This window comes from Clytia hemisphaerica, unplaced genomic scaffold (genome assembly GCF_902728285.1).
Source record: "Clytia hemisphaerica strain Z4C2 unplaced genomic scaffold, Clytia hemisphaerica genome assembly, whole genome shotgun sequence".
NCBI classification, from domain to species: domain Eukaryota; kingdom Metazoa; phylum Cnidaria; class Hydrozoa; order Leptothecata; family Clytiidae; genus Clytia; species Clytia hemisphaerica.
Window position 1 is genome coordinate 210,314 of NW_027104297.1, and position 25,484 is coordinate 235,797.

General features: G+C 36.1%; 1 protein-coding gene across 1 annotated transcript in view; it reads left to right on the top strand.

Moving 5' to 3' along the window:
• LOC136817279 (A disintegrin and metalloproteinase with thrombospondin motifs 6-like) overlaps positions 1–25,066 on the top strand; it is a 34,383-nt gene extending 9,317 nt beyond the window's left edge. The window contains exons 3-31 of the mRNA XM_067073612.1: positions 1,521–1,783; positions 2,362–2,515; positions 2,988–3,139; positions 3,460–3,543; positions 3,928–4,075; positions 4,603–4,705; positions 5,445–5,576; positions 6,129–6,273; positions 6,673–6,771; positions 7,518–7,666; positions 8,309–8,454; positions 9,268–9,392; positions 10,161–10,284; positions 10,646–10,726; positions 11,589–11,749; positions 12,350–12,491; positions 13,541–13,667; positions 14,390–14,603; positions 15,126–15,327; positions 16,367–16,552; positions 16,834–17,013; positions 17,586–17,765; positions 18,621–18,800; positions 20,297–20,476; positions 20,742–20,864; positions 21,472–21,583; positions 22,579–22,787; positions 23,673–23,778; positions 24,676–25,066. Of these exons, the coding sequence (XP_066929713.1) occupies positions 1,521–1,783; positions 2,362–2,515; positions 2,988–3,139; positions 3,460–3,543; positions 3,928–4,075; positions 4,603–4,705; positions 5,445–5,576; positions 6,129–6,273; positions 6,673–6,771; positions 7,518–7,666; positions 8,309–8,454; positions 9,268–9,392; positions 10,161–10,284; positions 10,646–10,726; positions 11,589–11,749; positions 12,350–12,491; positions 13,541–13,667; positions 14,390–14,603; positions 15,126–15,327; positions 16,367–16,552; positions 16,834–17,013; positions 17,586–17,765; positions 18,621–18,800; positions 20,297–20,476; positions 20,742–20,864; positions 21,472–21,583; positions 22,579–22,787; positions 23,673–23,778; positions 24,676–24,883 (4,415 nt within the window). The 3' untranslated portion in view covers positions 24,884–25,066. The remainder of the gene's footprint in view (positions 1–1,520; positions 1,784–2,361; positions 2,516–2,987; positions 3,140–3,459; positions 3,544–3,927; positions 4,076–4,602; positions 4,706–5,444; positions 5,577–6,128; positions 6,274–6,672; positions 6,772–7,517; positions 7,667–8,308; positions 8,455–9,267; positions 9,393–10,160; positions 10,285–10,645; positions 10,727–11,588; positions 11,750–12,349; positions 12,492–13,540; positions 13,668–14,389; positions 14,604–15,125; positions 15,328–16,366; positions 16,553–16,833; positions 17,014–17,585; positions 17,766–18,620; positions 18,801–20,296; positions 20,477–20,741; positions 20,865–21,471; positions 21,584–22,578; positions 22,788–23,672; positions 23,779–24,675) is intronic.
• The last annotated feature ends 418 nt before the right edge of the window (positions 25,067–25,484 follow it).

The window sequence follows — 25,484 nt, forward strand, 5'->3', positions numbered from 1 at the left end:
TACTCTTCTTTCGATGTATGAAGTGATATGATTTGATAAGTGGGAACAGTGATAAAAAATTACAGTAAATTTGGATGTGTCTTAATTTGCTGGAGAAGTTCGTTTACCTCAACCACACAGTGAAAAGCAACAAAATGATGTGCGCATATTTGTTTTGCAAATAAAGGGAAGGGTGTAATGCTGAATATATTTTTGGCGAAATTTCTCGAAACTTGAGTCCCATATAGGGTCCATTTTTCGGACCCCCCCCCTCCCGGCTTCACTCAGCAAAAAAGGTGGTGTTTCTTACTCTGGCTTCCTACTTTGACCTTCTCTTATGTGTTGTGCTAATTCTGATTGGATGAAAGTCTTGAATGGGACTTTTGCATGAAAAATGAAATTTTTAATCCAGGCTTAGCTATCTTGAAAAGCAATATTCAAAGAAAAAGATTCAAAGTTGTCAACAGTAATGTTATTTCAGTAGAAAGTTAGATTTTTCTGGCACCTATTAGGTAAAAATTGACCTTGAATGTCAATATCCTGGGATTGAATCACTGTCGACAACTTCAATATGAATTTTCAAATGCTTTTCAAGATAACTACACGCTTTTTTTTAATAAGAATATCTTCTATAAGAATATCAGGGTGAAAATTGGCCAAATCGTAAGAATACCCTCTAGGGTGAATTTCACAGAATTTAATAAGAATACAGTCATTTTGTATTTGGTCAACAGAAAAAACTGCTTCCTTTGTTAGAGATAAATTGAAGCTTTGAGGAAGGAATGTAATTTTAACCCAAATGTTCACTCAAAAGTTCAAAACTCTCAAATTGATAATTTTTCATGTTTGTAAAAAAGTCAAGTCTAAAAAAATAAGAATACGTTAAGAATATTTCACCCTCAATTTTGGCACTTTCTTAAGAATACTCGACCCTCATCCAAAGTACACTATTCTTATAAAGAAAAAAGCGTGTATTCTTAGATTAAGTTTCATTTCTATGTAGAAATAATTTTCTTTTAACTTTAGGTTTCTGATCGGATTCTTCATAAATAGTATATTGAAATCCCATGTTAGGGTTATTTCTAAGTGTCTTGTAACTAGGTGCCTTGGGTACCTGTTGCTTAGAACTAATGCTGAAAAAAAAGTGATTGCGGCAAAAATTCCTTTAAAAAATTTCAATAGTTGTAATGCATTCATAATTAATATTTGACCCCACTGAATGGCTGCACAGATTCTGACAATGCTTGCCTAGAAAAGTTAATGAAATGTTTCCAAAGAAGAATGTTTTAAATCTTCTTGTTGACTCCTTTGGGCCCCAGTTAATGCTTTGAATACTTACTACACCCTCTTTTATTATCAAGTAAAATAAATGAAATATATTACAAAAAGGTTAAAAGTCAAATCAATATCCTCTAATTGTGATTGGATTCCAAATAAGACATGAAATTCAAATTATTCTCATGTTTATTGATTTGTATGCAGACTTCTTTTCCCAAGAATAGTCACAAGATAAATTATCTCTTTTAAATTCTATTTTTCAGTACCCTCTTATCAACTTGCTCGATTGAAAAGACATGCTTCAAAACTCCTACCTTCATCAATTGTGTTGAATGCTTTTGGTACAGAATTGAAACTCAACCTGTCGATTGGACAAGATTTTATCGCTCATGGACATACTATTGAATTTTATGGTGCTGATGGTAAAGTTGAAAAATATGCTGGTACGCCAGGTGAATTTTCAACAGGTCAAGTTCACGATGATGAACATTCACATGTGGCTTTGCACCATAATGATCAAGGAGTTGTAAGTAGTTATTTGGGTTTTTTCATTCATACAATTACAGTACTCTTTTTATAAGAACCAGTAGATTTTTGATGAGTCTCCGCTGTGTTTATTTTTTTAAGCACTTTGCGACATTTGAGCCTCAAATTGTTCTTATCATGCTCTTATTTACTGGGTGAATTTATTCGAGCTTACTTATACTCAATATACTTTGACCACTGATTGCTTTGAATTGAGTAATTTCAGGCTAAGCATTATTATTCTTAAGTTGTTCTTATTTTTTGGTGGTCTTGAGCCTCATTGTTCTTATAAAATTGCGCTTATTTAAAAAAAAAAGTGTATGTGTATATAACTCATCAATAACAAGATATTGTCTTGATTTCCTATGACTTTAAGAGCTACGTATGAACAATGAATTTTCAATATGGGAGAGAGATCTCAACTCCAAAGAATTCTAAAAGATAAAGTTTTCTTACGTACAAACTGATATTATTTTGTATGATGTTGAAATTATGAAGATTTTTAAGGATATCAAATAGGTTGCGTTTATGTTTCCATTTGGGTAATACAAGTCGTCCATTTTCAATTTTCATTCATAGCGTGGATCAATCAGAACAAAGAAAGACATGTTCTTTGTCAATGCACTTCCAACAAGATTCCAAAACAGTGATGCAGATCATATTGTTTTCAGAAGAACTGATCTCCCACAAACTCATGCTTTGAGATCTTTAGCATGTGGTATGGAAAACAAAGGTAAGTATTACTGTTAAAGATGCTTTTTGGAAACGTGGCACCCTTTGCCTTTGTACAGCGTGTTGCAAGATTTTTTATTTTCATACATTTGACCCATTGTATCCAGAATATGTATGGTTCTTGTATTGAAAGAAAGTTCTCCTGTTTTGTATCATCAAAAAATAATAAATCGGTTAAAATTGCTCAAAAGTACACACATGAGACAGTTTTTAGGGTTGAGATAATGTATATCACATTTACTCTTAAGTTTACGCTACAGTTTCATTTCACCTAAAAAGGTACTCTGTACCAGAGTGTATCTCACGTTTATCGCTTCGTACTACACACTTTGTTTTGTAGTACAGTACATTAGTAGCAATGAATTTTGAAATTAGCCGTAGATACTGGGTGTGTACAGACAACTACAAAGGTGACTATTGTAATATGATAAACAAGACCAAAGGCAATACACATCAAATTTCATACATTTCAGTTGAGCAAATCAAACAGACAATCAAGAGGAGATCAAGAAGATCTGTGACAGGTCCAAAAACGATTGAATTGATGATAGCTGCTGACTACAAAATGGTTGAACATTATTCCAAGTTGTTTGTGCCAACTTACCTTCTCTCTGTGGCTAACATTGTAAGTTGTGAAATGTTGCTGCAACTATCTTAGAAACTCCTCGAGGGAAAACCTATTTTAGAATTCCTAGGAAATATATCCCCTAGAATTTTTTTTCTTACAAAACCCTTCAAGATTTGACTAGAAATTATCTGTCAATCCATCAGAGGCAATGACAACATTTATTCAACGTTCATCTGACATTACCCACATATAAATTCTTCCTAACATCCATTACTTACTTTTTTTCTAAACTGAACAAAATCAATATGTTGTTGCTAAAAGGTTTGATAAATTTGATTGATAATGGATATATACTAAATATTTTCTCTTGATCCTAGATGGCTGGTTTGTTCAAAGATCCATCATTGGAAATCCCAATCAATGTTTTGGTAACGAGAACAATTGTCTTCGAAACTGATACAGTAAGTGCTGAATGATATTTCCATTCCCATAGTGAGTATAGTGTGCAAAGTTCATCTTAAATATGGCAATTTCCTATTTGAGGTTATTATTTCTATTAAAATTGAAAGTCATTAGCCAATCATTCTTCGAGAATCCGCGGGTTGATCACAAATTAAGTGAATCCATGAAATACATGTTTAACCTTTGAAATCTTTGACCTTTGAAGCTATAATATGTTTTCATATACTTTGTTCTTATACAAAAATCATATAATCCTATGATAATTTATCTTGGTTCTTAGCATAGATCCAATTTGTTCGAAAATTGCATGATATTATATATATTCTGCAAGGCTTTATGTTCTTCAACTATTCTCATACTGTTCTCTTTGTTTTTTTCTATAGTTCCAAGCAGCGTCAATGAGCGATCTTTTAGCCAAATTCCGAAGTTGGGTCAAATTGAACAACAATCAAGACGACACTGATGCCAATCATGTTGATAATGCAATGTTGTTGACACGTAAAGGGTGCGCTGATGGCTGTCAGTTGGAAGGTAATTTAGACCTATGTTAACATAAAATATTCTCAGGAAAATAAAATGCTAATACAATAATTTATCACAAATAGATAAAAGTATTATCAGGTTAACGCATTTATAGACGGGTGTAAAGTTTAAATTTTTTAGTTGATCCAAATACTTGGGACATTTGAAGCACTTCTGTTGATCTTTAATTCCTTTTTTCTGACTAGAAAGATACCATCAAACACACTTAGAATCAACCCTAACAAAATAAGGAGATTGGGTTTCAGTTTCTTAGATTCAAATGACATCAAATGTGTGCGTGTATTTGCGTTAGTCAGTGCAACAAGTCCTAAAATTTGACGCCATTTGATTATGTTAAACGTGCACTCAAGTCTCTAATGTAGCTAAAATCTTCAATATCATGAGGTGAATCCGAAAATCTCCATCAGCTTTTTACCTAGAATTAACTCAAAAAGTCAGTGCTTTTTTAAGATTCTCTGCTTAGCTGATGTCACTAGAGTAAATGTTTACTTTATTCCGATTCCGTTTCTGTAAAGGTTTGGCTGGTCACAATGTTGTATGCAGTGAGAATGCTCAAAGTGTCAGTGTGGATCGTGGTTTGATGACTGCTGTGACTGCTGCTCACGAATTGGCTCACAAGTAAGTTTTCATATTTGGCTCTTGATACCACTCGGCACCCTTTTAAAACTTTTATCCAAATAATTTTTATTCCAATCGTAACATAACTGTTCGATCTAAGCCCTCACTTCCATCCTTGCGAAGAACACAACTATTATTTCCGCTAGACCTCGAAGATCGTAGACTGGTACGTTAGTCAGCATTCTACCAACTTCTCCAACCTAAGCTGATCTTTGATTGAGTTGACATCGACTTGGGTCGAACTTACAGCGAATTTAAAGTTGAATGCTCTATAGACTTAGCTCTGGTTTAGATGGTCTACTTTTCACCCTGTTTTTCACCCTTATTCTGAATTAAAGTGGGCAGAAAGTCGGCTGTCTAAAGTAAACCCATGGCCCCGCTCCTTTATCGTCAATGTGATAATTTCTTTCAATTTTTTTTAAAGCAAAGATTCTGCCTACTCTAGCAATTAGAATAGATGAGGCGAAGCCGGCCGTCTAAACTAGAGCTTAGCCAGCTGGTCACGGCAAAAGAGAGTAAACTATTCCTATTTATTTCCTTATTAAATCAGAGTCAATCAATCAAAGCATTTTCATTACAACAAAATTTTTTACTAATGATGGTACTCTGTTGAGCCCGTTGAGGCCGAAACGTTTAGAAAATAAATTTCAAAATGAACGAAAAGTAGCTTCTGTTATTGAATCTTTTACTGAAGATGTATGGAAGGATTGATTTATTTTCTTATTAAATCACTTTCCAGTCTGGGAGTTGGGCACGACAACACAGCAGAATGTCCAGACGGTACCAACATCATGGCAACAGGAACTGCTATTGGCAAAACCATCTTCCAATGGTCTAAATGTTCATCAAATGCTATCAAAGCTGCGTTAGAGTGAGTCACAACTATCACTCCATTTATCTGTAACCAAAATATGGGTCTATCTTACTTTTTTCTCTGTCAACTCTGTTTCACTCCCACGCCTACAGTTTAATTTAAAAAGATCTTTCCACGTCTCAAAGTGTTAAAATCAGCAAAGTCCTATGATATATTAAGAGGGGCTTATTCCTTATGGTAAGTCCTTTTCTTTGACCACTGTGTCGAATGCCATTAACAAGGATACGACGTCAAAATTCATGCGTTTGAGAATGATATTAATGCAACGTTTTTAACGTCATCCCTTCCTAATAGACACGAACTCAGCCTTTTTCACGCTTTAAAGGTTAATAGGTGTATTGTTTACGTAAGAAATTATATGACAAATATATGTCAGATTAGATGAAGTTTTTATAAGATACTTTAATAATTGGTCATTCTGGGTCATTTGAAGTAATAAAAATGACGCGTCCTTTAGAAAAAGTAACAAAATTGTTGACAACCAAACAAATCAAATGAGAGCTTGTAAACACTCCATCTCGTCCCTTATATGTACACTTTACTTAACAGGTCACCTGCTTCCACATGCTTCGATGACGTACCATCAGAACACAAAACAAATTCTTCGTTTCAATTATATGGGAAAGTTTACGGTGCCGATCAGCAATGTCAATTCATCTATGGTCCAGACTATGGAAAATGCTCATTTAAAGAAGTAAAATCGATCTTCTTTCCCAAATTCACTTATCAAGAGAAGGGAGGGGTATCTCCTTTTGATAGACCCTGGGAGGGGACCCTATTGTTATTGTTTTAGGGGAGTCAATTTTAAATGCTATATGGCAGCTGTCTAACAACGTTTTTGATAATTCTTTCAATCCTATATGGGCGTTTTAAAGAGATTTTCTTGGTCAGTTGACTCAGAGGCAGATGAAATTTAGCACGGTTAGAAACGTAGTTTCTGGTACAAGGGTATGTTGGTTGGTTTAATTGATGCCAGTTGACTAAATGTTTTTCAACGTAGTCTTATACGGACTTGAGTCTGGTAGTACGCAGACTTTCCTCCTTTTGTCATCGCCTATCAACTTTATTCTATTTTCTTTTGTTCCTAAAATAGTCTGAATGTGAACGTTTATACTGTGCAAAGACTGGATCGTCGCAATGCGCTGCTCTCTCCTACCCACCTGTTCATGGGACATCCTGTGGTGAACACATGGTAAGTAAGGATGAATCAAAACCAGATGCTATATGATATAAATTCATGTGTAGAAATCTTACTGCGACAACAATAACACCTTTCGGTTTCTCTTTTTTTCTTGTTGAAAAATAAGTGTTGGTAAGCGATAGGATGGTTCTAAACAGTCAGACTTTATTGTTTATTGATATCACTAAGTTTTATACACCCTGGACCAAGTTTCTCAATCCCCGCCAAACAAAATCTTTGATCGGAGTTTTTTTGAAAAGTGCCCCTAATGGCGGCACAGCTCAATGGCGGTGTAAATGCATCGAGAGCGTTAGATCTACTTTCCCTCTAAAACTCTTGATGATGTAGCGCCGTTAAACGTTAATTTTTAACACTGCAATGGCTTCTTTACGGGTACCAATTCAAAAAAAAACTTCTATCAAAGAAGGCGAATATAGCTTGGTCCAGGGATATATAAAGGTCAGTGGTTGATATACATGAGCAGTTGTTGTGTAAAACTCAAAAAGTCGAGGAAAAACAGCTGGGAAAATTCTATACAGGCAGGACTAACTTCTCGGTTTGTATACACAATAGTTGTTATACCTAAAACTCAAATAGTCGAGGAAAAGCTGGGAAATGACGCCGTCATGGGCATAAAATGGACGTTATTTAGACGTTTGGATACCAGTTGGGTAAGTTCACCTATGAAATATTCTTACTTAAAATTTGGTGTGAAAGTTTCATTTTATGCATTCATTCGAACATTCATATTCTTACAGCATTGTATCCAAGCAACTTGTGTGCCAGATGGTACCAGACCAACAGAACCAATCGATGGTCAATGGAGTCCTTGGAGTGAGTTTGGTGAATGCAATCGTCCTTGTGGAATGGGTGTCCAATGGAGAGAAAGGAAATGCAATAGTCCAGCGTGAGTAATGCTCGATTGCCTTAATTTTGTTTCCATAGCGTTGTGATTTTCTAGATTTTTCGAACATTTTCTTGGCCAGGTTTTTTTGTCTAGGATGGTTTCTTAGACTATTTTAGACTGGAGTCGTTCATAATGCGTGCATTACAGTAGTATAGGCGTTATATGATAATACGATTATTTTTACAGGATTTAGTTTGTATGAAATTTGTTCCCTCCATTACTTTTTGCTTTATTTCTGAATTAGTCGTCTAGCTTGCTAGACTACGAATATCTCAAACATCTCGTATGACCTTACAAAGATTAACGGCAATGCATGAATTTTCCTTTTTTTAGATTTTGAAACCATATTGTCAATATTAATGAGATAAATAATCGCAAAATCTTTTGGGCTGTATACATGCAAATAACGTTGATGCGATGGTTTCAGATTAAGGAATAAATGAAATTTTAGATTTTGATTTTCAATTACATAATCTTTCACATTCGAAAACTAGCCAATGTCATGGTATTATCTGGCACCATCGGTAAGCGTCAATAGGCCGAATTATACACAGGGAGAGGTTGAGTGAAGGCTTTCTGATTTGATTTTAAAATTTTATTATCATTATTATTATTTTCTAAATTTACCCAATTATATCACAGACCAAGCAATGGTGGTAAAGATTGTGAAGGTGAAGCCAAAGGACATTTCACTACCTGTAACACTCAAAAATGCGCACCAGGGACTGATGGATTCCGTCTCCAACAGTGTAAAAAGAAAAACGCTGAATATCAAGATTTCTATGACTGTAAGTTCACTGTTTATTTCTCTCAATAAAGGTTTTTGATGATTTGTCAAAGGCTAGTTTCCACTTGCGCGCGCTACGATCGCACCTTTTGGCTTGGATAAAAATAAAAATGTAGCGCGCGCTCGGAAAAAAAAGTTACGTCAGATCGCGCCAATGGAGTTGCTTCATTTTTCTTTTGACCAATAGCGTGGAAGCTTTTTTCGAAAAAGTGCGATCGAAGCGCGTGCAAGTGGAGACTGGCCTTAAGTTACGTTATTTCCACCATTATGGAAGCAAGCGTTCGATTTGCGAACGGGATCGCCTCTACAGATTCGAACGTTTGATTTCCATAATGACGAAAATTACGTAACTTAATTACCTTATTAAACGAATATTAATAGGCAAGTATTCAACGGCCTTGAAATTTACACAATTAGAAATTTTTCTGCTTTTTCAAGGAAACAGCGGCTGGTTTTAATTAAGGAGGTTTTTATTAACACGAAATTTTTCACTTCGTGTTAATAAAATGACTAGTAATATTCGTGTAATAAGGTAAACATGAAAACCCTCATTTTCTGATATTTTTGCGTAATCTTTCAAATGTGAAACACCTGAAAAAGACTGAGTGTTAGCTAATGATTTTCATTCTTAAATATTAATTACTAACTACCGCTGTTTCTCGGATGTTTTCGTATAAAAAATTACATCACGAATAAGGTTTTCAAGGTCTCTAATGTCAAATTTCATTAGTTGTTTTATGGGATTGACCGTCGCTAAAAGTTACAAATTGTAAATTTACAAATTCATTCACTTTGTCCATCTTTTATATCTCAGCAAGCCGACCATGCCAATTAATTTGCGGTACATCCTCACTGGCATATTATTTCGGTACCGTCCAAGATGCTACACCGTGTAAACCAGGCGTTAAAGGATCAATTTGTGTTCAAGGACAATGCAAGGTAAATTGCTCTTTACACTGTACCCCACCTATAAGTTTAGGGGAATTCCGCAATTAGAAGATTAATTTAAGTGACGTTTTCACAATGTTTATCCCAAATCCTATTTTTATCTTTTTTTACTTTTAACCTTTATTTTAAGGAGGACATTGTTTCTTAAGGGTTTTTTTGAAGTAGTAGCCGTCTGGCTGGGAGGGTGTAGGTTCTAGCCCAATGCAAATCGACCACGTCGTGAGTTCATCTCTGACATCGCTAATAGCCCCGTGACGGTCTGGGTCACGGGCCTAAACATAAATTGTTAAATAAAAAAGAAAAAGAAGAGGCTGCTAAAGTTTTCAAATAAAAAATACAACTTTTGCTCTTTGCACCGATTTTCTAATTTGCCAACCTCAATTTAAAACTTTCATACTCTCATGCTATACTTCAATAATCCAACAGATTAGATTCACTCTTGAGTCCGAATTAGTAAAATTCAACTGTATTTCAACTGTATTTGCTTGAGGGCCGAGTAGCTCTGTTGGTAGAGCATTTGCTTTGCAATCTAGGGTTTGCGGCTACGAACGATCCCCCAGTCTCAGCAGATGAGTAGCTTAGTTCAGGTAATCGTGCCTGGGTGGTTAACTTGGGTTTGAGAGTAGGTGTGGTGTTCCACTTGAAAATTCGATCTCCCCGCATCTCGTAAAGGGGATAGACTCCCTTCCTCACACTTCCGCCGACAGCCACCAGATGAGTATATTTACTTTGTGCATTTCTTTCTCCTTCTACATATAGCCATATGGTTGTGACTTGCAATTGGAATCAGGGAACGTGGTCGATCGTTGTGGAGTGTGCAAAGGGTTGGGAAACACTTGCAAACTGGTCACTGGACAAGACATGAACACTTATTCTTCGCAAGGTTCAATTTATATTTTTAACCAAAATAATATTAGAGGTGCATTTTCATGAGAGACATTCTTACTGTTCTAAAAAATAATGTAAATTTCTTATGTTTTTTATAAGAACATTCAAGATTTTTGAAACCGTCGGATGTTCTTAACTTCTTCAGTTATAAGCTTAAAAATGCTCTTAACATGTTCATATTTTCACCATTTTGTGAGTATTTTTTGCCATTTTCCTAAGAAATTGGGTGTTTCAGAGACCTTGAATTGTTCTTAACTTGTTCTTAATGATTTGGCCATCGAAACCTAATTTTCTTATATAGTTTGTTCTTATAAAAAATGTGTAAATTATTTTTTTTGATTGCTTTCGACTCTCAGGTGAACATCATTTGATTGATGTTCCAGCCGGTTCAACAAATATCAAAATCAAAGAGCTTGGTAGAACCTACAATTTCCTTGGTAAGTTTCTGTTTCTTATAATAAAATAAAGGCTCGAATTATTCTCAAATCAACCAATTCTTTACTCCAGTTTTTATTCGATAAACATAAAAAGCCAAGATTGTGTGGATCAAAAAATTCAAAACCAAAAACATATTTTCTTTCAATGATATTTCGATCTTTATAGTCTTTATCAAGTTTATTTTATAAGTAGACATCCGTAGGCGTTGTGGTGTGGTGGTCATCTCTCTTGACTCCCATCTGTGAGGTCCGAGTTCGATTCCCACTGTAGTACTACGGTTCACTTGGCAAATGAAAACACCTTTCGCCCGGGTCAACCCATACCATGTGAGGGGATTGGGTAACACTAATCTGGTACAAGAGTGTTGGTGATATGCCAGACATTGTGGTATCTGGTGTCACTCATCCCGTTCTGCGTCTGCGACGAGTTGGGATGAGCTGGAGTTTTTATAAGATACTTCACTAATTGGTCATTTGAAATAATAGAGATGACGCGTTCTTTAGAAAAAGCAATAAAATCCTTGTCTCAAGATTCAACCATCAGCCGAATCATCGGAAACCTTGTAAAAACTCCAGCTTGACCCGACGAGTTACATGCTCTCCCGCGTAGCTCGAGTGACATCACTATGCATCATAGTATCTGTGTCTCGCATGCATAGAACCAGTGGTGTTTGGACAGCACTAGCATTCCTACTTGAAAAAGGGGGAATTCCTACTTCGTAAAGAGCTCAGTCATCGATCTGCAAGTAGTCTTAACGATATTTTCTCATCAACGTTGCAGTGACTATCTAGTTGAGATTCAGGGAGACAAGAAAATTTTACTTTGTCGCCATGGTGCTAAATATTTTACTCTTTTTTTAAGGTTTCAAAATTGAAGACTCAAGTAGCCTAGCTATCCAACTCCCAACCTACTCGACAACGTATCTCTTAGACGGTGTGCCAATCTATTACGATATGGAAACTTTTGACCATCCGGATCAACTCATCATTGAGAAAGCCTTACCACGGGACATTAAAACCTACGTAAGGAAACCTCTTTCAAATTTTAGTATTTTTCAAATACTTTTTTATAACCCAGCCGGCACACAACGTCATGGTGATAACGTCAATCCGACGCCCGTAACGTTCATAAAACGTTAAAACAACATCATTACATGCCAGCTGGGAAGAGGTCATATAATTCAGCTATGGCAAGCTTATGAATCTGAAAGATTTGCTTCTATCATAGAAAAAAAAGAATTTGAAGAGGCGATAGCTTATGTTATTCGATTTTTTTCCCGTGATGGTAAAGATTATAACAAAACCTGAAAACCTCTGTTCATGTGATCCACGTTTTAATCCTGTAACCAACTCTTTTTCACAGCAAATACAACGTGAAGTTTAAAATATAAGACATCAACCTTTGATGGAGTGGTACAGACTAAAATATTGACTCGTTGAGTGAGAAATAAACTACGACCTTTTGAATAAAAGTCATATTTATTTCACTACTGTAGCGAAGCATTTCATCTCCCTGTTAGAATTGTATTAAAATGGTATCAAAATTCGCAAATTAAAAACACTGTATTTTAAACTTTAAACTACATTTTCAATATTACAATACATTTTATCTCGACTTTCCAGGTGGTCAATTATTACGCTCAGACATCCAAAGGGGTTGAGTGGACCTTTTACACCCCTATTGACAATGACACCACTGTTCCATTACCGACCTTCAAATTGATTGCTGGTGAATGGGGATCCTGTTCCAAGACTTGCGGTGGAGGTATGTTGTAACGTGAAATTAATTTCAGGGTCATAACATTTTAGTAGTGAAGTCAACGCCTCGTTTTCGTTTATCCCCAGAAGAATTATCTGGTGCCATCAAGTATACATTTAAAAGGTGCCAGTACGATATGAACGAGGTTTGGACGAAGTACTATAAATATAGAGTCGACATTTTATTGCCCACCAATAGTCAAGGACTTTCAGGCAGTCTTTCGATTGCCTCCACGGGGTCCATAGATAGCCGGTTTTGCTATCTGTGAAGGATAAGAGGCGTCCCTTTGTTTTTTTACACCCTGGAATTAGCAGTTTTCAGCCAGAACGAGGACAAGATATCCAAAGTTTCGTACTAGATTTTCTAAAAGGGGTGCCAAAAACCTACACTCCTTTGCTTTTTTCATTTTCACACCCTAAAATTAACAGTTTTAGCCAGAAAAAATGGAAAAGATATCCAAGGTTTCGTGCTAGATTTCCTAAATAGGGGGCGCCAAAAAGCTACCTTGGGAAAGTTGCCTCTCCAGTTTACCTCAATTGTATGTTCGATCCACCACGCTACGGCTAGCAAAGTCTTGTACCATAATTATGACCTTTGGCCGGCCAATTTTTCTTTCCGGTCTCCGGCTGTTCAACGAGCTAAAATAAGCCTGTTTATATCGGTTGATTCAAGCTTTTACAACCTTCGTTCGACCTGTTCTAAATATTGAAATATGATCTTCCAAGTGTTAAAAATTCTTTAACTCGAACCTCTATAACTCGAATGTCTCCTAACTCAAATAGTTAAACCTTGAAACCGGTCTCGTCGGTTGACAATGACTTATAAACCTTATAAACCGGTAACTCGGTGAAATTTCCTTAAATCGAACAAATTTGTGTTACCCGTACTTGTTCGAATTATGTAGGTTCCAATGCATATAAAGAAGCTTTTCAGTCTTATTCGACATATATGCCAAAATTTAAAGAATATGTGCTAATTTACTGTGTAAAATCCATTTTCCATCTCAGACGAAAATCCTTGCATTGACCACTAAATTCCCTCCAATCAATATACAGGTATTCAAACACGGCTCTTACAATGTATTCGTGAAGACGATCAAAGTGTGGTCAGTTCCTCATCATGCGAAGGTTTAGAGGGACCTGTAACGCAACAATCATGTAATGCTAATGTTTGCCCCGCATTGTAAGTTCAGTAACGCAACAATCATGTAATGCTAATGTTTGCCCCGCATTGTAAGTTCATTATAAATAAAACATTGAGTTTGAAGCCCCGAATGAGGTCGAGAGGAATCTTTAACCTTTCACAAGCAAGAAAAAGTGAAAGCCTTAAGATTGGTGCCGTATTTATAATGACGGATTGAATCTATTCATTTCTTTGTTTTTAAGCGGAATATTTTCCAAAATCTGGCGATAGGTTTTACTTTCAATCTGGCATTTATCTATTTTTTTTATTTACAGTAATATATTTCCCAGGTCTATCAACCTCTATGAAATAATCATGCTTAACATTTTACAATTTATGGAGATCTTTTTCCCATTCTGTGAGCACTTTTTCTTTGAAGTTGGCGACAGATGTTGCAGCTACAACATCAACTCCAAGACCATTCCATATGTCAATACTTCTGTAGAACAACGAATTTGTTTGATACCCTCTGACACCATCATTTGCAAAGTTTCTTTGTAGTTCGTAATCGTGCTGACGTTTCGGGCGTTCGCGAAGGACAAACTTTTGACAGGCCGATGATGATTTTTGATGATATTTATGTGAAAACTTTTAGTTTTAAAACACGTTCAATTCGGTAGAAGGTGATAGAGAGTGAGAAATTCTCAATAAAGCTTGGAAACTTAGTCCGACTGTGAAGTTATTCCGTTCCTCCTTGTTATACGTTTTTCTTTCTTTATTAGATGGTACGTCACCGAATGGACCAAATGTTCGAAACTTTGTGGAAGTGGTACAAAGACAAGGAAACTTTATTGTTCACGTATCGACGGAACGGGACAACGTATCACAGTTGACGATAGCGAATGTACGGGTGAAAAACCGGAAGACGTAGAGTTTACGTCAACATGTAACGTTATTGCGTGTCCTGCGTATTACGTTTACGGAGAATGGACCCAGGTACGGATAGCTTCTCATCTAACAGTTCTGTTAAGTTTCGAAACAAAAATGAAACCACTCTATTGGCTAGAATTGATGTAATCCTTCACCCAGATGTGGGTCAATAATATAAGAATTATTTCGATTTTTTCCTTTATCGCTTAGGAAGTTTCAAACAATAATTCCGACCATCCTATCTCTCTTTGTTCCTATCTCTGAAAAGGAATGACGAAATTGAACAGGGTGTCCATTATAAGACCACCTCCGCCCACAAGTATCTTGACTGCAAGTTGACAACAGTAGTTGACCTTACGGGAAATTTGTTCAATCAGAGCTAAACAACTGACATGTCAAGAAATGAGGAGGCAAGAGAGTTGTCCTGTTTGATTAAATTACCGGTATCCAAACTGTGGTCTACTTTTAGAAGATTTAGAATTATTTTGCTTCAGCCAAGGATAGAGTAACTCCATCTAGTGTTCTATATAAGAAATATGTGTGTCTCAGCTACGGTATGTTTTATTTCAATATTTTTTCTGGCACTAGTGTTCTGCTTCATGCAACGGTGGAAAACGCAGTCGATCATCGATCTGTAAACATATCAGTGAAGTTGGAAAACTTGTTACAATCAATGTACAAGCTTGTCTATATCTTGGTGATCCTTTGGTCTCTGAAACATGTAATGCTGATATTCCATGTCCTGAATGGAAGATTGTATACTCCGAATGCTCCAAAACTTGCGATGGAGGTACCTAAGTTATTTTCAACTTACTTTTACCATAGTTTTTCTACTTGGAAAGTTTATAATATTTCGTCTGGCTCTGATGGGACCGAGACTCCCAAAACCATCACAGCAGAATCACCTAAATATTTCATCACTTATATGGTTTTGCTCACACGGGAACCAATCCTGACTAGATTTGAAATCGGACCTTCACTTCTACTTAAACTCAACATGAGCAGAGGATATGTTCTCTCCGTCTCCGGAGAGAACATCCGTCTTTGAATAGTCTCATCTCCGTCTTTGAATAGTTATGTGATTGAGATATCAGGCCCGGAGGAACAACCGTAAAAGTGGGCTCAAATGAAATAAAATTCGCTAGGAATTCGAGGAAAAAAATCTCATTTGCTCAAAAGGGTAGAGGCTGAATTTTCCCCAGTCTGCCCGCTTCCGCTGGGCCTGGACATGCGCGATGAAATTCTTATAGTCTGTCGCCACAGGTTAAATTTCAGTAAAAGCTAAACTGTGGTGCTCATGGTAATAATCGTTAAAATTCTTCTTAGAAGCAATATACTGTCAAACTTTCAAAATTTGTGCGAAACGTCCAAACACCGTCCATATAGAGTCATATAACCTTTATATACCCGGGACACAGTTCCTTGCTTTTGGTCAAAAGAAATCTTCGAAAGTGGTACCCTTTTCTTTTTGGTACCATTACAAAAACAGTCATTCGATTTCAAACAATGCTATGTTACTACACGTTTTTTTATAACAACATCCAAAATTTTTGAAGCCTTTGGATGTTCTTAACTTTTTGAGTTTTAAGCCTAAAATATTCTTAACATGTTCATATTTGACCATTTTGTGAGTATTTTTGACCATTTTTCTAAAAAATAGAGTGTTTTTGAGTCTACAAAGCCTTAAAATGTTCTTTAACTTGTTCTTAACATTTCGGCCATCGAAGCCTTGTGTTCTTATATAGTTTGTTCTTATAAAAAAAACGTGTACCTGTAAAGTATCCATTGAAAGTGGCCCTCGTCATTTTTCATGATTTCATTTTTTTCAGGTATTCAAACAGCATCTGTTGTTTGTACTGACCCCGATTCAGGAACTCAAGTGGATGCTTCAACGTGTGATGCTTCGAAAAAACCTACGGTAACCGATGCGGATAGTAAAGCTTGCAACGAAGAATTATGTGATCCTTATGTCTGGAGAGAACAAGATGGTGTTTGTAGCGTGACCTGCGGAAAAGGTAATCTCGTTCCCAAACATCTCGATGTATGATTTTATTCGTGATATCTGTGACGTAATGTTTTATACGGAAATAACTAAAATATCCTAGGCAATTACCACTATTTTTGTTTTTTAAATACAAGATTATGGTCAAATACCCGGGACAGTGCAATTTCTTTTCCAAAAAGGATGGGAAGCTACGGTTTTTAAAAGATGTAACCATTTGGAGATTGAGTGGCCCATTCGTCAAAATAAGGTTTTCAATGAGATTTTTTATTTAATATTTCAATTCATTTATAGGTCTTTTGCCAATTACACAAGTCTGTTTCGGACGTGTTGAAAAGAAAAATGTCGAAGAATCAAAATGTCCGTCGCCTAAACCTAAAGATCCGACACCGAAAGAATGTGATGCAGGCGCATGTCCAGAAACATATTCATGGAAAACCAAATTCAGTGAATGTAGTGTTACTTGTGGCACAGGTTTGCATATTGTTACTTCTTAGTGTTGATTTCAACTCTTATTGTTTCAATTTAGTTAACAAAAGGAAGAACAACGAGGCCGCGCGAGCATAGATTTGAAATAATAGACCTTTTGATAAATTACGTCACGAACCTCACTTGCCTCGTTTTGAAATTATTGCCAAGGTGATTAACTCCCAGCAGATTTTATTAAAACTACTTTCTATTTATAAAAAAATTATTTTTGGTAATTGTTTGAATACGAGGCAAGCGATGCTAGTAACTTAATTTATCAAAAGGTCTATTCTTTCATCAGTTATCCTTTAGTCCTACGACAGACCATCCATATTGAACCAGCACTGCTCTAAGGGTGCAGATATTATTATTATGATCTGTCGAACTTGTTTAGCTTATGCGATCAACACTGCGACAACTTTCGCCTGAAAACAAAGTTGAAAACAACGGGGTCATGTTATTGATCGCCGTATATTGTTTTGAAAATTACGTCGTGTCCAGCTGGATAATATACTGCCTCCATCTAAACTAAATTGTTAAAAAAGGAAACAATAAAACTTTATTTTAATTCTTTTCAGGTACCAAAACTCTAGAACCTTATTGCGTCAAAGATTCCGATCAAAGTACATCGAACGAGGTGTTGTGCGATCCAGCAAAGAAACCTGGCACTAGTACCGAACAATGTGCGCTTGGTGATTGTCCAATCAAATATTCTTGGAACACGGAGATGAGTGAATGCAGTGTAACGTGTGGTGAAGGTATTTTCAGACTTTTCTTTCTTTAAACACAGTAAATAACTTCGAAGTTTCTTGCCTCTTCAGCACTACACACTTTTTTATAAGCAACCAGGCTGCTAAGGCTTGATCCCTCAAATTCTGTTTCACTATCTCGTAAAGTAAAAGCGTTTTAGATAATCTAACCATGGTAGGTGATAGCCATTGACCCAATATGTATAAATATGGTTGTACAGTCAAAGCAAATTTTTCAGAAAGTGAGCTTTAATGCTAAAAGCAAGCCCAGCCCTGACCCGCAAAAATTGAAGTTGCTTATACAAAAAAAATGTGCTATACTTTACAAAAGGAAAAAAAGTACCTTTTAGGGACGTCTCGCACTTTCGTCCTACGAAAATCGACCTATTTTCAATTTTTGGGATTACAGTAGTTTTTATCATAATCTTTCGGAATTGAAAATAGATCAGCTATCCGTCCAACATTTTCATCGTTAATGTTTCTTTAGGCTGAGCGTATCCCCGAAATTGATTTTGATATAGGGGATGTGTATTATGAATAAAATTCCCGCCCGACAGTTACCCCCGTCTTTGTGTTTTTGGGTGGTATATTTTATCGAACAGGCTAAGTGAGCTGTACGCTTTCTGTGTGTCTTTACTCGAAAAACGAAGGAGAGTCATATCAGCCGAAAGGTTGGCGTGCTTTTAGCTTTTCCAAGCAGAAAAAAATATGATTGCTGTTGTTTTCGAAAACCCACGGAGCTTATGAAATTATATTGTGATGTCACGTGGCCTAGATAGGATTTCCTACCTAACCACGGCGCACTATATCTGCTACCCCTTTACAGAAATCTGTGATCACATCTGATCTGTATTATTTTTTTAGGTGTGAAAACGGCGTCGTACAAATGCGTCCGCAGTACAGATAACGCTCAAGTGGATGACAGTAAATGCGAAGGAATCGCAAAACCAAATATTGCTAATGAGAAATGTGTTGAAGCTGCCTGTCCACCTACTTACTCTTGGAGAAAACATAATTCGTCCTGCAGCGTCTCTTGTGGATCAGGTATAAAATGCTTTAGTCTAATACACGGGATGTAAAATTATACCAGTGCAGTCAAAACATATGATTACTCAAAAATGTTCACATGATTTTATTCCCATGTTACTTATGCTTTACAACTTACAGCTGATAACTTTATTAGTGTCAATAAATTCGAACCAATCAGAAATAAATGTCATGTAACAAACACATAGAAATTTCGAGTAAAAGCGTGATTTGTCTTCAGACTTTAATTTTGCAAGCTGTGTATTGAATTTTCACGAGTTTTTATCACGCTTTTCGCAAAATCTCTTTCAAGCATTTTCTAAACGTATTATACAGGGTGTCCCTAATTAAAGTATCGAGTCGAAACACAACTATGAGTAGAAAGTTTTATGTGCGTGTTCACAAAATTGTATTTTAAGCTCTCCCTCTTTTTTCTTTGTTATTACGATTAATTTATACGTTGTAACTACCTTTTGTAATAAGCCTGTGTGATGGAGAACGTTCTTATATTTTGGGATAACACACACAAACTTTTCTACTCAATCGCATGTTCAAACTCGATACTTTAATTAGGGACACCCTGTATTATGAATATCATACAGGAGTTGAAATACAGTCTTTGCTTATAGAAATCTTGACTTTTTGTTAAAGTTGAAATTAGGCATCACATTAACTTAAGACGGTCAACTTTCTGTGATCGCCCAAAGTAAGGCGAAGTGAGGTTACATTTTGCAAGTCACCAAAGTCGCAAAATTTGAAATTATAATTTCGCCTTTTGTAGATTTTATCGCTGATAATATTTATATTGACTCGTAAACTTTTCATCCAATAAACTTTTCGATTTTGATGGCTCGCAAAATATAACTTCACTTCGTCTTCCTTAGGACGATCTTCTCACAGAAAGTCCATCGTCTAAAGTCAATCTGATGTCTAATTTTGACTTCAAAATATTGGCTTTTTCAATTTTGTCTAAGCAAAGACTGTATTAAGCAAGTTCTTTAATGCTTATCTTATGTCACGTGACCTAATTTATAGAGACTGGGATTCGAGTCGGGGCCCTTATTTATAGTTGCGTTGATACCTTAGACCATTCGTCTATACGCTTCTCAGTGTTAAAAGTTCTTTCGTCTCAGACGGATTTCCGTCTCAGCAAAGTATATAAAGAGGTTCCCGTCTCGAAACTCTGCATAATGTACCAAAATCTCAAGAATATATGTGCTATTAGACCTTTTCATAAATTACGTTACGAAAATCACTTGCCTCGTTTCGAAATTATTGCCATGGTGATTAACTCCCAGCAGATTTTATTAAAACTACTTTCTATTCATAAAAAAATCATTTGATGTCTCGAGGGGACATAATCACCATGGTAATTGTTTGAATACGAGGCAAGTGAGGTTCTTGACGTAATTTATGAAAAAGGTCTATTTGCTATGTAAAATCCATTCCCCACCTTGCTTTGACCACTGACTCCTATAATAAGAATTTCTTTTGATTTCATTATCTCACATCAGGAATCATTACTCAATCTGGTCATTGCCACCGAGACGAAGATGGCGAGAGAATGGAAGAATCCTTCTGTAATGTTTCACAAAAACCAACAACACAGACTTTCTCATGTCATAAAGAAGCATGTAAAGCACCTTTCTATTGGAAAGGCAACTTTGGGCGTTGTATGGCTACTTGTGGAAGCGGTAAGTGGCCCCATGATTTTCGTGTATTGTATTTCAACATAAAATTCGTGCATTTGTTACATGATATGTGCAGATTTCCCTGTGAGAAAGATGTTGAAAAAATCTTTTGACGGAAGGTGTTTTTTAGCCATACTCCTTATAAGGAAATGAAGACTCTCCATTTTAAATTTTGAACCCCCTGTGATCCGCAACTGTTTGAGAGATTTTTTTATCCCCCTTCTTTTTATGATTTCCACACACAACCTATTCCTTTTCTTACTGTCAGGGCACAAATTGAAAGTCTTGTCATGCGTAGAAAGAGCAACAGGTCACGTGACAGAAAACGAAAAATGTAAAGATGCAGCAATTCCCGATGACGAGCAATGTACAATGGAGCCATGTAAACCAGGTACAACTTGATTCTCCCTGATCGTTTCCCGATTTCCCCCAATAGTTGGCCGATTATACCTTGATCAATAATTGGAGCTGTTATTTATTTTCCACATTTTGATTTCATCCATTTTAAATGAAGATATTGCATAGAACGTCTTTTTTGACGGAAAAATGAGGAAAAAAATGGATTAGATCTTTAATTTTTAATGTTATTTTTAATTAATCCAATTCTAATGACAATATGCTTCGTGAGTGGAAGGAAAGACTAGTTTTGAATAACTGAGAGCTCCCCTATCGTCTGGCTAAATATGTTACCCCTTAGCCAAAATTGATTAGGGTTTTTCCTCTCTAATATCGTCCGCCAACTAGCCGAGAATCCGCCAACTGACCAAAGGAAGTGCCGTCTTTTTAATACAATCATATGAACAAGTTTACTTTCCATTAAATCGAATCTAATATATAAGAAAAACATCAAAACTAGCCACAAAATTGTATAAATAAGCTTCATCTAAAGTTCTATAGGAACTTGCCTGGACACCAAACCGTCCGCCAACAGGACCAATGACTCTAGCGGAAATTCTGTTTAGAGATAGGTGACTTTAATTTCTTTTTCGTCTGTACAGTATTTGAGACGGACAAGATGCCACCAACGTATGCAGTGGGTTGCTATGGTGACCAACCAACACCAAGACGTGTACCTATTTATTTGGAAAACATGAAAGATATCTACGATCCGTAAGTAGGAGATTATACTTTAAGGAAACTTATTTTGGCGGGAACTAATTGTGACGAGCGGCAAAAATCCTGAAAATTTTTAATTTTGGCAGGAACTAATTTTGGCGAGTGAGCAAAATATTTGATTTTGGCGGGAATTAATTTTGGCGAATTTTGTCTAAATTCGCCGAATTCGCCAAAATTAGTTCCCGCTAAAATAAGTTCACCTTTGACCAAGCTAGGTAATTCCGACCCATCCCCCTATTTTTTGGTTTCACTACATTTCAAAAAATTTCTTGTAATTTTTAAGTCGGTGTCTAGATGCAACTCTATCTTAAGACCTAATTTCCGCGTAGAGCTTTGTACTCTTTCGCATTTTCGGCCAAACAAAACCTTTCATTGGATTTAATAACCTAGATGATTATTGTCCATGGCCAACTCGGTTTTCTATGACCTGAATTCAAGATGGAAGAAGCGAGGACTCGAACCGAGAGCCCCGGGTTTATTCTTTTTACGGTTTACACACTATTACGCTCTTGTCTTGTACTGTGTTTTAAAGTTCTGATTTTACACTTAGAAATTTGTTTTTTGAGTACTCTATTGACCGTTTTGAGGAGCAAACTCTGCTACTCTCGACACTTGGTGTTTTGAGCATTCTTGGGGCAACAGCAATATCTATGCTCGCTTACCCGAGCTGCACTGACGAGTCCTGGGAAGGACGAAACACTTGTCTGTAGATATAATTCGAATTACACCTTTTTTTATAAGAGCAAACTATATAAGAACATAAGGCTTCGATGACCAAAATGTTAGGAACAAGTTAAGAACATTTTAAGGCTTCATGGGCTCTAAAAAATCCAACTTCTTAGGCAGTTGCACAAAAATAATCGCAAAATGGTGAAATTAAGAATATTCTAAGAACATTTTTAGGCTTAAAACTCAAAAAGTTAAGAACATTCGAAGGCTTCAAAAATTTTGGATGTTCTTATAAAAAACGTGTACTGCTTTATTTTTAGAGCTAACCCACTTCCAATGATTCAGAAATGTGCTGAGAAGGCTCACTCCATGGGTTATGTATATTTCGCAACACAATACTTCGGAGAATGTTGGGCTGGTGACTTGAATACTGCAGAACAATATTATTTGAATGGATACACTGATAGATGTGAAAATGGTATTGGTAAAGTTGCTGCTAATTTTGTATACAAGATTGGAACGCCAGAATGTAAGCTTTTGTATTCTCTGATCATTCGTAAGGATGCCCCCAACTCTGATCACGATATCACGCAATTTTTTGTCTTCAACCACGGTCACGCAAATCAGCAAAGAAAATGGACAACACGCATTCCTTTGAAAAAGTCCAAATCACGCATCACGGCTCAAAAATCTTTCAAATCATGATCACGTTTTGACCTCTCATCACGCAATCACGAAGAATAAATTACCAAATCAAGTAATCACGCTGCAAAAAAAGTCCCTTTCACGAAAACCGCTTGGGGGCCTCATGCATGATTGTTTTGTTAGAATATCTATTAAAGTCCATTTGCTTTAAGTGTGCACTCTTTCTTGCCACCATGTAGAAACCATGCCAGTGAAATTATGGTAATAGATCTTATCGGAGTAATTCCTCGAGGGAATTCTATTTTAATACCTCTGAAACAATCCCACAATGCATCGCTGTTTTAGAAAAATCAAAAACTCCGATAAGGTCTATTCTTTTGAAAACGGTTTCCACATAATAGCACAATAGAGTGCACACTGGAATTGCATGGTCTTTACATTGAAAATTGCCCGAACCCTACGTGCTACGAAGACAAATTTAGATAAGTTTGAATCTGAAAAAATAAGCTCCTTCAATTTTAGTTGATTCTTAAGAATACATCGCACTTCCAGACAATGAACTAAAAATAGTGAATCATATAGAAGAATTAGTTCCAGGCTTTTGTAACAATATTTGGGGTGCCTTATAACGAGGGAAAATTTTCTTTGAAAATATTAATTTTTTATGAATCCCCGGGTGGTTCGTCCCAAAAGTTTTCGTAAGAGGAGTCTTCGGGGTGCCTCCGAATGTGGTTGCAGACTTACTTACTTTCTTATCATATTTCTTCAGCATATCCACCAGTACCAGCTCTGGTCAACCTTGGATGTTACAATGATGACCCAGAAGATCGATCATTCCAAACACATCTTGATAACTTCCGACCAATCCTCGACTGGTATGTATTCTTTAATCAATCTCCTCAAAACTTTAAAACTGCAAGTGATTTTTAAGTGCTTTGAAGTACAGTTCGGAAGTAAAGTTTTAACTCTGAGTTTTAACATTACATTAGACTTAATACTTAAGACCTTATAATCTGAGGATCTAAAAGCTCAAAAATGTTTCAATAAGGCTGAGAATATAGCCTGAAAGCCACTTAACCCCTCCCAAATCGAAAAATCCTATGAAGCAAAGTGGAAGTACTGAAACTGCAATTCTCGCCCGACCTTTAAATTCTGAAAAACGTTAAAATATCCAAAATTGCCAATATATTTCGGCGCTGATTGTACCATTCACCATTTTGAACTCGTTGTGTTTTTCAACTTTCACTAAACACAATTACAATAAACTCCCTCTAATTCGTTCGAACCTCTGTTATTCGAATCATTGAACCCCAGAAGCTAAAAGCTTTAGTCCATTCATATATTCCATCAATCTTTAGGAAATCTCCTTGTTCCTATATCTTGTGAAAAAAGTCGTATGCATTGGACCATTCCATTTTATATCCATACAGGGGGTTGGACGAACATTTCCAGAGGGTAATCTGAGAAATATTTCCAGGGGGTGTTTTTCCATTTTTCCAAGGGGGTAAAAAGTTATTTTAAAATTTCCAGGGGTTAAAAGACAGATTTTAGTTTGTCCACCCTCACTTTAAGGTATGAAAAGAACTTTTCAAAGGGCAATTTATCCACACATTTTCTATAATTTTCTTTTGACTTGAAAAGGTTCGTCCATCCCCTGTATGTTTTTTTTATGGAACAACCCATTTTCGAGAAGCGAATCACTTCCAATTTTTTTGAATTTTTTATGACTTTTCTTCAAGTAATTTACCCCTATTGCTTTTCTCTTTTTCTAGGGACAAGAAAAACTTTGATGATCTGGTTACTAAATGTGCTCAATCAGTGAGCCGACGAAAATGGAATGTTTTTGGTATTCAATATTACGGTGAATGTTGGAGCGGTGAAAATGCTGTCAATACGTACGCGCATACGGGCAAAGCAGATCGCTGCTCGAACGGAATCGGAGAAGTCAACGCAAACGCTGTTTACGTTTTTGTTGAATAATTTTCATCGATTCATTTATCGATTAGATGACATCATAATCTTTTTTTGGGAGGAATCTGGGTATAATTTTTTATAATTATTTCTTTACGCATATTTATTTAATATTTTATTTTGGGAAATTGTAAATGGATATTTATTTTTCGAACAACTGGTAATGAATCAAATAGAACTTAATTCAATGCAAAGCTACGTTCTATTCATTTTTTTGAAATCAAATTCAGTATCGTTTTTTTTATAACAACAAACTATATAAAAACATAAGGCTTCGATGGCCAAAAAGTTAAGAACATTTTGAGGCTTTGCGGACTCTAGAACACCGAATTTTATAGGAAAACGGACAAAAATACCCAAAAAATAGCGAAAGTAAGAACATGGTAAGCTCAAAACTCAAAAAACTAACAGCACCCAAAGGCTTCAAAAATTTTGGATGTTCTTATAAAAAAAACGTCTAATTCGGGATTCACCAAACTGATGAACTGAACATGCTTCTTAACCAAACTTCCTCAGATTTCGAAATTTCGAGATGCGATCTGAGAGAGAAAACTTTATTACTGTCATCTTGAAACTTGCTTTTAACTATCAACAGCAATTTCTCTTGAAA